Here is a 15,238-nt window from a genome sequence, read left to right as displayed (position 1 = left end):
CCATAGGAATGAATAGGGAGTTATTCCTTATTTGCGATTAGCAATTTGCTAATCGCAAATAAGGATTGTGTAGGAATCGCAAATCTTTTTGCGATTCCTACATAAATCCCGTTTTGCGAGTCTGTAATAGCGATTCCTTATTATAGACTTGCAAAACGGGTCTATGATGAATCAGGCTGATATTTTCTATTAACATGAATCTTCTGCAACTGAAAAAATAAAGGTGTGATGTAGAGACCTAGGTTTTCCTGGCATAGGCCAAACGAGGCCTCAACATCAGTTATATTCATTGTGTGTTTATATTTCTCATTGACACCACAAACAGCAATATGTGCACTGATGTTATGTGCTGATATTTTGCACTCAAAGAAAGTCTTGAGGAAACCTTACTTACTTTTCAAGCCTCTTTGTGCTTGCTCACTGTGGGCTATACATTTTTTAATAATGTCATTGTTTATACGACTAGATTTGTTCTGATACCTCTGGTGACAATAGGTTAGAGGGGATCATATAATAATTCATTTATGGCGATGGTGCTAGGATGGTGGCAATATATCATGTTTTATAATGCTGTACTGTGACTTGATGATGTGTTGTAGCATTTGCTCACTCGTGCTAACTGTGATTTCGATTGCTTTCCATTGTAAAATGTATTAGAGAGAACCTTGGGGGATATTATCTAGGGACGGCGATAAATAACGCAAAGCGCGCTTAGCGCTTTTTTATTTATCGCCGTCCATCGCTTTAATTTATCGCCCTGGTAGTGCATTATTAACAACGTGTTTCTCCAGGGCCATCAAAATTCCAGCCTTGTAAATATCGCGATGTGCATATCAGCGATATTTACAAGGTTGTACTGCCCAGTAACGCCAACTTTGCATCTCATTAAAGATACAAAGCGTGGCATCGTTAACAAGGCTGCTAACATGTGGTAATGCATGCTAGCACTGCCTTGTTAATAGGGCGAAAACATTATCTCCAAAAGCCAAAAAAAGTGGAGATAAGGCCCTTGATAATATGCCCACTAGATTTTTGGGATGGGCTTGATTCTTTTAGGTCTCTACTAGGGATACTTCCCGCTTCTCTATTGATTCCCTGCACACTTTGGACTTACGGGCTGATTACGCCTTTGGCAGTGCGAGAGCGGGGTGGCACGCCACCACACGGCAACACCAAAGTTGACCAGCGTCCGCCCGCTAGATTAGGAGTTTTCTCCTGGTCTTGCGGGCGGTCCTCTGGTGCTCCCATAGCGATGCCTTTAAAAAAGGCACCGCTACGGGATTGCCAAAGCAAGTTCCTGCATGGCATTGACTGTTTAATTCATGCTGTTAGGAACTGGGCATTCATGCACTCAGGGGGGCACACCATGTTCCCCCCTGCATGCATCCCAGTCTACAAGGGCTACAGGGGGCTCTGCAGGGCCATCTTTGTTTCCTCACTGCCAGCCTTTTCAGGGCGCGCTTACTACCAGGAAAAGGCGGATGGTGAGGGTACTCAGAATATGCTTGACGGTGCCGCAGCGGCACCCCAAACATATTGCTTCCCCAGACCGCCATCACACCACCAGGGAACATGGTTCCCTGGTGGTTGTGCTGGTCCCAAAATGGTCTGACTGCTGCACTTGTTATACGGCGGTCGGACCACTGGTGCGGCGGTCCCCAAGCGCCACCACGGTTTCACTGGTATTCAGGCCATTGGTCTATTTCCAGTCTTTGATTATTGCTGCATCTATCTTAAATGCTAAGAGCCCTAACGGCAATTGATTTATGAGCACTATGACTGAATTATTGAAACTAACTGTACTTTTGTCTTCTGTATTGCACTTAATATTTTTCATAAACTTTTGTGTTTTCTAATTTACTGATCTTGAGCTCTTTTAAAGTCAGTCCGTATTTTTGGACTGTTATTGAAATAAAATGTTGAATATTATCTTCATGGACACATTTCCTCATCTATTCTTGAGGACAAGACTTTCTCTGATCCTACATCGGTGCAGTGACTATCATGTAGATTATCTACGAGATAGCGCCATGACATGCCTGCATCATGTCTCTTTTGCCAATGTAAAAAAATATTTGAACCTGCTTCCTTAGTAAAATCTTTGACTCCCTATATTCCTTAAAAATCTGCAAATACTTGCATATCTAGTAATTAGCTAAGGATGACTTCCCATCTTCCCTTACACACATTTTCCCAGTGACTAAAGCTGTTAGGAGAGCTGTGAGTGTCTTTGTCTGTTCTTTCACCTTAGATGAGCTATTTTCCTAAAATGGCCTCTCACGAATCCCAACTCATCTGGCTTAGACTGGGGAGTACCTCATCTAAAGAATTAGCAGGTACTTTGGAAAAATAAAACTTCACCATCAGATTTTAAAGAGCAATGGCCTGTGTAATTAAAGTCTTCCCATCTTTGCCTTCCTTAACCCCTTCCAAGCTAATGACGAGCTGGGCTCGTCATGGCGCTTACCTGCCGTGCGCGGATGACAAGGCCAGCTCGTCATGAATAATGGTCATTTTGGTTCTTCAGCGCAGGACGGGAAAACGCCTAGCAGCCATGTGGATAAGGATTAGAATAATCTAATTGATTGGGTCTCAGGCCCTACACGTGCAAAGGTCTAAAACAGATTGGCTAGTGCCACAGTGAGGTCTCCAGCAATGTCTCATTAAACTTGGCTGTAAATAATCAAGGGGAAGGTGTCTTATAGGGTTGTATTGCCCATAAGGAAGCTAACATTTCTTGTGGTCCAATGGATTTGTCTAATTTTGTTTTTCATTCTGAGGGATGCAGAGACATCATTGAGAAAATGCCAGACTGCCTTCTTCTCTCCAGTTTTACCAGTACAGATGTGCTGATATAAGGATTGGAATTGAGCTCTCTTGATGGTATCATCTAATTCCAGTTTTCCATCTGGAATTTGGACATAAGTTGTTTGTTAAATCTTTTGTATGACCTGTGCACGTGGTAGTAAAGATTTTCTATATGTCTGACAACGTTAGGTCAGCGAATCTGGGGTGTGGTTGTTTGGGCGTTGCCTTTTCACTGGGGGAGTAATAGATGGATCTTTCCTTCTCTGCATCCCAGACCTTATTGAGATCTCCATATCACTCAAAATGTGACACCCTCAACGATTGTGTTAAGCAATTGAAAGCGTATAGGTTCCAGGGAGCCTATATAAGAAAACCTCATCCACAATTTTGTGGCATGCTTCATTATTCGTGACCTTATCCCATCCTGGTAAGTAAATACTACCGCCATGGACTCAACCTTGATTTTGAGAGTTTTCTTAATAAATATTTACTGGAAAATTCTAGGGATCCAGAATGATAAAGTTACCTTTGGGGTAAACCAAAAGATATTTTATTATTAGATGAGTACGCCGGGTAAAATAAAAAAATGAAGGGAGGGATATCCTTGAGTTCAATGGCTCATAAATCCGTATCTAGTCCCATTATGTTTTGGCCATACTGAATAGCTGAAAGGGTCAAAGGCCTTTATGAGAAAAAAGAAGGGATGGATGCCCTTGAGCTCAAAGGCTCAAACATCCAATATCTAGTGCCAACATGTTTCTGCCATACTGAATGCCTGTATGGGTCAAAGGCCTTAATGAGACCTGTATTAGATCCCTACTTCGTCAGCATTTGTGTTCATGTCGGGGAACACTCTCACATGTCTACCATTTGAAAGTAGAAATAAACAATGCAACATTGATAGTTTAAATTAAAAGTGCCGCACTTATACTATCAATTGTTTGTTTTTAATTGGAAAGTTTTAATGTTGTCACAGATGGAGGGCATAAAATGAGGCACATTAACTTTTTGATGTGGAGGTTATGAATTCAATAATTATAGTGACCTGTTGTCAAAATCAACTGTCCTATAGACTTAACAGGATGCACGTTGAGACGAGGGAGTGTCGTCTTTGAGACCCCAGTAGTATGTCCCCAGGCAATATATCCAGCATTGTTTGCAACTGAGCAATCTTGAATTAATGGTACTCCTATGCGTGGGTAACTCAAGCTGACTCTCAGTGTAGCTCATGACTTTGAAATGTGTACATGCTCTTCTACAGTTATTTGCCCTTCTGTGATGTCACACCAACATACCTTAGCTTGCACATGCATTGAATTACACATAAGATGTTGGCTAAATTGAAATTGCCATTTGTTTTAGAATCCACGGGTTGTTTTCCCTGGTCAAGTTACACAGCTTTTTTGGTGAGGAGATATTGCATTTCCCTCTAGAGAACTGGCACTGAATCAGGGGTGGTTACATAGTTGTCTTTCTATACTGTTTTCCTTTGCTTTTTTGGGTCTTGTGTGTATGAGACTATCTTCTAAACTCCTCTACAGGTTGTATAAAGCAGTTGTGAGAAAGAGATCAACATATATATCATAGCTACATATCAAACGCAGTAACCATTTGGCATAGACAAAGGGCAGTGTATCTGTTTTCAAACACCCATGACCGCCAAATGTTCACCAACCCATGGTGTTGTGATTATTGGTACAACAGCATATACACAAGAAGAAAAAGACTTGTCTCTACAAACCATGCTTTTCAGTAGGGTCTGTTGTAACACCTCTCAGGTTCGACATACGGCTGCGAATATCTGGGTTTTGGTCCAGGAGCGTCATGGTGACCTGCTTCCATGCGCAGGGCCACAGCAAGTTGCTATCATTAGCACCCGAGATCAAGTGAAAATATATGCCCAAGTTGAATGGGCTGCTCTCCGTCCCATTGAAGTATAAACCAATCTGGAAGGCGTAGCCATATTTGGAGTAGAACCGTGGGCTGTAGATGCGCCCGTTCAGTCCAGCAGGTCTTGTATTGAGCTCGTGGGTGAAGTTTTTGATGTTCCAGATGTGGTGAGGGCATACTGTCTCTGACAGATTGATGTCATCAATGGAGAAGCCGCCACTTGAACTGCCACTTCCTTTTACGCCTTCAAAAACAACTCTGAATTTGTTGGAAACTTTTAGTGAGATGTGAAAAAGTTGCCAGGATCCCACAATATCACCTAGAAAATAAAGCTTTGAGTTATTTACTTGGCACATTGGATGTTATATAACAGAGTTGATTGACAATTACAATAATGTCATATGTACACATCATAAGAATGGATACTGCATACGTTGACTGGGTTCCATTAATGGTGGTTTGGTGGCAACAGTACTCAAAAGGCATTCTTTTTGTGAGTGTATGTGCCCTCATAGCTGCACTGGTATACTCATAGAAGGGAGATTATATAGGGGAGATATTGTCCTTTAAATGTATCTAATCTATATATTTCTGATGAACTAACATGTCAGGCACAGCAAGATTGTACTTTGTATAATATCTACAGCATTTTGTTATGTTAATGTACTCCTTGATTTTGTGGAGAAAATACTTTATAGTTTGTTGAAAAAGACATTATGATGTCTCTAGATAGAGGCTTGATGTACCAAAATGTTCACCATTTGTTGTTACAAGACTGAAGTGGCCCAACCTAAGAATCTCTCTATGCTGGGCTAGAAACAAGAAGCAATCACAGGGTATTTGCAGCACTAGTTTTCAATATAGAGAGTTCTATAAAAACAAAAATAAAGCAATGACAGCACCAATAGTTTGTGCTTCAGGGTGCTACTCACTTTGCCAATGGTGTCCAGAGATGCTATACAGCATACCCAATGTTGTGCAGCAAGGCTAAAGCATAAACAAAAAGAAGGATCTATATAATATCCCCTCAGGTGCGCTCCTACAAAATTATGTGGAAGTTTTTTTCTTTTCATTAACTGATATGAGTTAGATCAGTAAAGAAACTGTAAGAAATGGGGTTTCTGGTTGGCTAGGGTATGCACCTAAGGCAGGCAAAACCCATCACTCCATTCAGGGTAAGGGAGTTAAACACCCAAGATAGCCCCTGCTCACCCCTTTGGTAGCTTGGAGAGCAGTCTGGCTTATCACAGAGGCAATGTGTATAGCATTTGATAGTGACACACCACACACCACAAAAGGGATTCCACATCAGTTATATGAAAATATCACTTGCATTACATCTCAATACATTATACCATCATCACATAAACCACAATCAGTTTTCCAACTAGGCAATTGTCATGAGCATACAGTTAGCATGATACTGTAAATATCCTTGTATTGGTCATAGAACTATTATCCTACACACAATACACAGATCTTAGAAAGCTAGAAATAACACTTGTTACTCAGATCTTTCAGGTGGGAATAGAGCAACGGTTCCCCCAGTCAACAAGTAACACAGCACGTTTGAGGCAAATCCCAGGAGTGCCATGGGCATATGCCCCTGCACTCGAAACTCACCCTGAGCACAGTGCTCCTGCGCTCGGGCTATAGGGCCACCTGACTGTGTCCCGCGGTGAGGGTGGCTGTGGAAGGTGGAACAGGTCAAGATGGATCTCCGATGAGGTCCCTTTGTGCTCGGAGGTTGTGACAACTCAAAGACCAAACTCCCCCAGGGGTATTCACAAGGGCAGAGGGATTCATGCAGCTCCCTCTCGGGGTGCGCTAGACCAAGCACAACCTCAGGAGGCCCCGCTCCTTCGCTGGGGGTGCCAGAGGCACATCTGTCTGGTGCGCCTGGTGCAGCGAGACCTCTGCGGCTTTCAGTGGTGTTGCCGGGGATTCCAAGCTGCTGTGTCGGTTACCTAGCAAAACTGGGGTCTCCTTCACACTTGGCTCTAATGATGAGCGGCCGGGCTGTTGATCAGCGATGCTTCCCTGCCTCAGGCCTCATCACACGTCACAGGTTGGTAGTGCTGCAGGCTCCACACACAGGGGCCGGAAAGGCCAGCCCAGCACTTTTGGTCACACAGGATTCTGTATTTTGGCGAGTGAGCACACAGATGTTTTCAGATAATAAAGCACCAGGAAGTTTAGTTTTCAATAAAGAAATTTCCCAACAGGTGAAGCACCCACAAACTTTACATAAGTAAAGCACCCAAAAGTTTCCACGAAGTGCAGCACCAGGAAGACTTTGATGTCCCTGAGTCTTCCAAAACACAGGAGGCAAGCACACACAAGCCCTTTAAGATTCTTCACAGCAGGGCTAAAAGAATCAGTCCTTTTCCTCTGCGACAGATAGAAACAGCAACTGCAGGCCATCCCACTACTCACACAGAAAAGGTAGCACACCTTACCCAGCTCTTCAGCTCTTCATCTTGGCAGGGTCCTCTTGTTTCCAGAAGTAATTTAAAGTCCTGGGGTTTTAGGTCCAATACTTATACCCCCTTTTCTTATAGTTCTCTTTGCTTCAAAGGCTCTGAGCTTAGTCCAAACCGGTTCTGCCCCCCTTGGTCCAGCATGACCAGAGGTGGTGGGGACAGCATTGTGCAAAGGAGACACAGCCTATTCAGGTGCTAGTGAAACTCCTACCATCATTCTAAATGAATTGAATGTGGTTTATAACCTCACTAACACTATGCATAATTTGCATAATTGCCATCTAATGCTTGAATCTTTAAAATCTGTGTGAGACAGCTTACCTGTCTGAGCCTGAAAAATCTGTTGAACGTGAGGTAGAGCACACTCGTCTAGAAGGTTGAGCTTATGAGATCTTCGTAACTTTTTAGTTTCTGCCCTGTCTATTCAAAGCACATTTTTATGGTCTGGCTTAACAGTGCAGCTGTTGCCAGACAGTTATGTATCACTAGAGAGGGGTTTTGGCTCTGCTCACATTTTGGGAGACAGGAGAACATGTTTTGATTGGGCATAAGCTGTGTGCTTCCACACAAAAAAAGTGCTTTCCGTCCACCAGCTGTAATCATTTTGTTTAATTATTCAGCTAACTGAGCTTGAATTTTCAGGTGTACACACATGCGTTGTACCGCTGTAACAGTGTCTTAGATAACTAGATAATGTATGTTGTTCGTCTTTCTCTGGCAGTACAGCAGATGGTAGGAGGGCAGTCATTAACCTAGATGGATTCTTATGTCTGGCCTGACGGTGCAACTGTTACCGACCTTTTAACCTGCACCAATGTATTAATCAATCAATTAATCTTTATTCAATTCACAAATTGTATCATAAAAGCATACATATAAAAACAGTATAATATAAAATCCAGTTACACGAATGTAAATAAGCAGACACAATTTAGCATGCAGCAGGTAAAGATTCTTTTCTAGTTAATGCAGCCCTGAGACATCGTACTAGTACCACGCATGTAAACAATTTAGGGAGTAATTGCAAATGTAAAAACGTCGGCCTACATTGTTTAAAATTTAAAGATTTCATTAGTGGTACAATAAAAGATCTCCTATAAAAATTTACAAAAAAACAAGATGTGAAACATTGATTGCTTAGATACATTATCACAGGGACAATGTATTAATTCACTTGACCAATTTGTGACACTTGGAAAAGACATCAAACAGTGAAATATATCTGATCTAAAACGTATTAAAAGAAATCTATGTTGTGTGTTAAAGACATTAAAAATATATGGTTGCATAGAGAATGTAGTCAAGACCATTTGATTGTGTTGAACAGTTGGCTTGGCTAATTCCACTGATAATCTCAGTTCCTCCAAGAGATTTAGACACTCTGTTTTAAGTGCTTTCCACAAAATGCTATTCAGAGTTTCCGGTTGATCTTAATATTCCGGATGCCTCATATTTGACAAGAAGTTTTTAATAAACTTTAGCCATGGAACCTTTAGTGCAGACTCAGCCGCAACAGTCCTTTACTAGTGCACGGTTAAATTCCATGTGATCTGAAGTCCAGATCTTGTGCCAAAGAAGGACTGTCAGGATCTTTATCGGATCTGTTAAATAGGTAGCACCCAGTTCAGAGTGGCACACAAAATTTGAACAACTAGAAGGGAGCGCCAAAAGAATTTTGAAGAAGGCGTTTTCTACCACCTGTGGTGGTTTTACATTCACATATCCTTACAGCTCAGAGCCGTACATAGCAATGGTTCTACATTTTGCATTGTAGATCGTTAACATTTCTTTTGGCTGTTTACAGCCCAGTTTCCTTGCAAAGTTACAAAGGGCAGCAACAGATCTAATAAATTGCAGCCTTCTTGAATTGATGGTGCTTTTCTAACTCCCCTCGGAGTCAAATAAAATATCCAGATATGAAAAGGTGGGAGTTAGTGGAATGATATCTTTCCCTATAAAAATATTACACATCTTAATAGAACTTTGGCCTACTTTCATAACAAAAGTTTTACTTATATCAATCCACAACCCCAGGTTCTCCATAAAGTGCACAAAACTATCAAGGAGATGCTGCAGAACCAATGAAGTACATGCCATGAGTACTGCATCGTCCACATAAAGCAGAACGGGTATTGGGTGTTGCTTGATTTGTGGCAGGTTCAAGTATGTATTGGCAAGAGCATTACCTCAATTATGAATGTACAAATTGAATAAAAAAGGGACGAGCACACACCCTTGGAGAACCCCTTTTTCAAAACTAAAAGAACGTGTACATTCACCCGTTATACCAAAGCAAACCTTAGCACAGATAGTTGAGTATAAATATCTTAAGAAGTTGACAATGGTTAGGTCAATACGCATTGAGGTCATAACGGACCAAAGCTTATCATGAATTACACAATCTAAAGCAGTCGACAGATCGACAAAAAACAAAAACATATTACCTCTTTTGATGAGAGCATACTTGCCCAAAAACAAATTCAAATTGATCCAAGGTCTCTAGTCCTTCCTGTAAATCCGAAATAATGTTGTTGCAATCCGCCCAGCTTTGCAATCTGGTTAGGAAAATACGACCCACAACCTTATGTAGAGAATCTAGCAGGGAGATGGGTCTGTAATGTGCAGGGCAGTTGTGGTCACCTTTTTTAAAATATTGGTACAATATGGTACTCAGACCATGAGAAAAGGAACCCTACACTCTAGTATGATCTAAAGACAAGGGTCAAGAGGGGGCCCCCAAGCTCCACATTAGCCTTGAACAGGTCGATCAGAACCCCATCAGGTTCCTGTGCTTTGCCTTACTTGCTCGAGCTTATGGCTAGAGTGACCTTTTCCAGGATACAATTGAGGTCAGACCAGTCATATGCAATAGTGGAAAATGCAGTGTCCATTGACTGAGCTATTATAGGGTTATTACCACCACACTTGGTAGAATCAGCATATAGCTTTGAAAACCGAGAAACCCAGACCTCTTCATTCACTGCAACCTCTAATTTAGGCTTATTATCCTCACTAAAAAAGGGTGAGTTAACCACACGCCAGAATGCGGTAGTATCATTGTTACAGCTGGCATCGTACAATTTTTCCCACCCATGCCTCCACTTTCAGACTTCTTTTGCAATTTTTATATTGCAACCCTGTACAGCCATCTCCTGTGCTGGACATCCAAATGATTCCTAGGAGAACACTATAAGGCTTTATTTTTAGGTTTTTATGTGCCTCTGTGCATACATGATCAAACCAGAGCTTCCTATTTACTTTACTTCTCTTCTGATTGGAAGTTAGTCCCACTGTAATTGCCATGGTGATTCGGTCGAATGACTCCATGATTACACAGGCTCCTGCCGAATCATCCAAACAAATGTCAAAGGCCCTTCTTTGTTGGTGAATTAGATGCTGTAGGACACCATTTGGTTCGACCATAGACCACGATTTGCTATAATTGGTGTTCTCTACAGACATAATGTTATGACGGACCCCTTGTTCTTTTACGAAGTCGGAGTTCAGCATTAGGCTCCAGGGGAAATGGTCACTCATTGCTAAATCATGGATTTTAAAATCAGTAACTAGTGCTGAAACCCAGTTTGTATTTGAAGATAAGCTCATTCAGTTTTTCACCATATTCTGAGTGTGAAAAGTGGGTAACATCATTGTTTGTCGGTGAAGTAAAACCACAGGTCTTGCTCGATTACATTTCACACAGTTTGATATTAAAATCCCCCCCCACACAAAGATTGTATCTCCATTCCCCTTAGTATTTAGAGATTCTAGATCAATATCAAGTTGGTCAAAGATGGACGGTATGGTGCACAGACATAATATCGACTCCAAAATATCGATTGGTCATAATATCGAGTTTTAAATATAGACTGGACAAAATATCGACAGGACAGAATATAGATAACCAAAATATTGTTTTTAAGGTAAGTGATGTAATATCGACTGTTAAAAATATAGAAAGTTAAAATATCGAAGTATATAATATAGATAGTTAAAAATATCGATTTTTAATAATATCTAATTTTTTATAGTGTATTTTTATGTTATAATTTGTGTGAAAAGTGTGTATTTATGTTATATTTAATTTTAATTAATGAATTTTGTTTTTATAATTATTGCGTAATTTAATTCTGTGGCGGGTTGTGGGTTTATAGGGGAATAGGGTGGAAAGTAATTTAATTATAATTAATTAAATATGTAAATTGATTTATTGATAGTAAATTTTAATTAATTGTTAATTAGTTTATATGTGTTAATTAATAAAATTTTAATTGGTAATTAATTTTAATTAATTGATTAATTGGTAATTATGTAAATTTTACTCATTTACTTTCTGTAGCGGGTTGTGGGTTTATAGGGGAATTGGGTGGGAAGTAATTACATTATAATTAATTAAATATGTAAAATTATTTATTGGTATTTATTTAGAATTATTTAAGTATTTATGGGTAATTATAAAATATTTATTTGCCAATTAATTAAATGTAATTGATTAATTGTTAACAATGTTAATTTTAATAATTTATTTTCTGTAGCGGGTTGAGGGTTTATAGGGGAATAGGGTGGGAAGTAATTTATTAATAATTAATTAAATAATTAAATTAATTTAAATGTATTTGATTGGAAATAATTGTTAAATAATTTTTAATTATTAAATAATTAATTGTTATTTTGTAATTAATTAGTAATAATAGGTGATCAATTGAAATAATTATTGTTAATTAGTAGTTTTATTATATTAATTATTATATTATATACATTATTTCATAATTTTTCATTAATTATTATTAGATATTCATTTTAAATGTTTTAAATAATATATGAAGTATTTACTTTCCTTAATGTTGTATTCTCTGGATTGGGAATAGTAATTTTAACCCTTACGCTATCCAAAGCTTTCCCTACTGTTGCACTCTTTGGAGTGGGAATAGTAATTTTAACCCCTACGCTATCCAACGTTTTCCCTACTGTTGCACCCACTAGAGTGGGAATAGTAATTTTTACCCCTACGCTATCCAACGCTTTCCCTACTGTTTCACCCACTGGAGTGGGAATAGTAATTTTTACCCTTACGCTATCCAACGCTTTCCCTACTGTTGCACTCTTTGGAGTGGGAATAGTAATTTTAACCCCTGCGCTATCCAACGCTTTCTCTACTGTAGCACCCACTGGAGTGGGAATAGTAATTTTAACCCCTAGGCTATCCAACGCTTTCCCTACTGTTGCACCCACTGGAGTGGGAATAGTAATTTTAACCCCTACGCTATCCAACGTTTCCCTACTGTTGCACCCACTGGAGTGGGAATAGTAATTTTTACCCCTACGCTATCCAACGCTTTCCCTACTGTTGCACTCTTTGGAGTGGGAATAGTAATTTTAACGCCTACGCTATCCAACGCTTTCCCTACTGTTGCACCCACTGGAGTGGGAATAGTAATTTTTACCACTACGCTATCCAACGCTTTCCCTACTGTTGCACCCACTGGAGTGGGAATAGTAAATTTTACCTCTACGCTATCCAACGTTTTCCCTACTGTTGCACCCACTGGAGTGGGAATAGTAATTTTAACCCCTACGCTATCCAACGCTTTCCCTACTGTTGCACTCACTGGAGTGGGAATAGTAATTTTAACCCTTACGCTATCCAACACTTTCCCTACTGTTGCACCCACTGGAGTGGGAATAGTAAATTTAACCTCTACGCTATCCAACGCTTTCCCTACTGTTGCACCCACTGGAGTGGGAATAGTAATTTTTACCCTTACGCTATCCAACGCTTTCCCTATTGTTGCACCCACTGGAGTGGGAATAGTAATTTTTACCCCTACGCTATCCAACGCTTTCCCTACTGTTGCACCCACTGGAGTGGGAATAGTAAATTTTACCTCTACGCTATCCAACGTTTTCCCCACTGTTGCACCCACTGGAGTGGGAATAGTAATTTTAACCCCTATGCTATCCAACGCTTTCCCTACTGTTGCAGTCACTGGAGTGGGAATAGTAATTTTAACCCTTACACTGTCCAACGCTTTCCCTACTGTTGCACCCACTGGAGTGGGAATAGTAAATTTAACCTCTACGCTATCCAACGTTTTCCCTATTGTTGCACCCACTGGAGTGGGAATAGTAATTTAAACCCCTACGCTATCCAACCCTTTCCCTACTGTTGCACTCACTGGAGTGGGAATAGTAATTTTAACCCCTACGCTATCCAACGCTTTCCCTACTGTTGCACTCTTTGGAGTGGGAATAGTAATTTTTACCCTTACGCTATCCAACGCTTTCCCTACTGTTGCACACTTTGGAGTGGGAATAGTAATTTCTACCCCTACGCTATCCAACGCTTTCCCTACTGTTGCACCCACTGGAGTGGGAATAGTCATTTTAACCCCTATGCTATCCAACGCTTTCCCTACGCTTGCACTCTTTGGAGTGGGAATAGTATTTTTTACACTTCTGCTATTGTACGGTAATAATATTGGATATTATTTAATTATATTATGTTACTATATATATGTTTTAACAAATATGATTGTATTTTTTTTATTAATTTCATTAATAATTTCATTATTATAAGTTAATTTAAGTATTTTTAAGTATATTTTAGTAATTAAATTTGAATATTAATTTAATTTAACACTGTTTTTAATAAAGTCGATATTTTTATAAACTATATTTTTGTAAACGATATTTTGTACTCGATATTTTTGTACTTACCTGTTTGTAGATACAAACTCAATATTCTGTCTGTCGATATTTTGTCAACGATATTTTTGCAAGTCGATATTCTGTCCCTCGATATTATGTCAGTGATCCGGACGGTATATCTGAGTCACAATCATTTTTGTGAAAAGCTGACTAATATCAGCTGTGAATAACCTAGGAGTTTGACAGAGACAATTTGGTAAAAAGTGTTAGGGAAGCTTACATTTAAAATAGAGGATGTTAATTTATTTGACACCTAGATGCAGATACCCCCATAGGTCTGTCATGTCTCGATGGAACTGCTGTTGAATTAAATGTTTTATAACCATTCAAATGGATTGGTTCGACGACCCATGTTTCCTGTAAACAGATAATGTTAAAATCGGTCACAAAATCTAACCATTCAGGTAAACTGATCTTACTACGAAGCCCCGCTATATTCCACCTTAAGGCAGTGATGGTACTGAAGCCAGAAGTTGTACAATCCAAATTTGTCTCATCTCTCAACACAACCTGCTTCACAGTTCGTTAGGCATCCAGTACTTCCCCCTCTGCCTGTAAGTTGTTAGCAAGGATTAGGGTAGTAAGGACATGATTATACAGAGGTACTCCTACCACTGGATTGGCCTGTAGTCAACCTACCCAAGTAAGACTAGAGGCAATCATTTCTATTAGATGTTGCAATAGATTACATCGGGGGACATATCTTGTTCGAATTTAAAAATGGTAGTTGGGAGCCTCGTTGTAATAGGGAAGATCGCTGCATCTCAAAACTCAGCTGACTGGACAAATGTAAAGGAGGCCTATAAATAAAAACAAGCGGTAAAACTGAGATTTGACATGAATTTAAAGGCACGGAGTTTGCCCTTCCCAATATCATGCAGACTAGTGCTGGGGATTTGAAAGAAAGTACCACACAGTCACCCTGAGGTACTTTGGGGCCCCTGCCGACTCACCCTACCCGTCTCGCCATCCTAAAATCACGAAGAGAGCACCCTCCATCTCAACTTTAGAATTTAACCAATTGAGAGATTTGTTTCTCAATAAGTCCTATGTTTATTGTAAAGGAATGCCTCAGGTCGGGACATTGGCCAAAATGATCACATACAAGGTAGCAGCGGGGGAAAATCTAATCGATTGTTGACCAGCAAAGGGTAAGTGGGGTGTGTAGGGTGAGTAAAGGCAGATTCCCCGAGCAGGTATTAGACGTGGGAGCTAGTGATGTCACTTCATTATTATACCTATCTGCAGCATTAGATTGTACCAAGTGGGGCTGCGGGGGTGGGTTTAACCCTGGTTGTGTAGGTAACTCTGCATTCCCTCTAACAGGTTGTTGTAGCGGGAGAGTTACA

General features: G+C 40.0%; 1 protein-coding gene across 2 annotated transcripts in view; it reads right to left on the bottom strand.

The window, feature by feature from the left end:
- MEP1B (meprin A subunit beta) overlaps window positions 1-15,238 on the bottom strand; it is a 318,018-nt gene that overhangs the window by 59,185 nt on the left and 243,595 nt on the right. For both annotated transcript variants that reach the window (XM_086965693.1, XM_086965692.1), the window contains one exon: window positions 4,550-5,017. In XM_086965693.1, the coding sequence (XP_086821819.1) occupies window positions 4,550-5,017 (468 nt within the window). The remainder of the gene's footprint in view (window positions 1-4,549; window positions 5,018-15,238) is intronic.

Source organism: Lissotriton vulgaris, chromosome 4_1, assembly GCF_964263255.1.
Source record: "Lissotriton vulgaris chromosome 4_1, aLisVul1.2, whole genome shotgun sequence".
NCBI lineage: Eukaryota > Metazoa > Chordata > Amphibia > Caudata > Salamandridae > Lissotriton > Lissotriton vulgaris.
The sequence above is the reverse complement of the archived record's forward strand: the minus strand, read 5'-3'. Positions and strand labels throughout refer to the sequence as shown.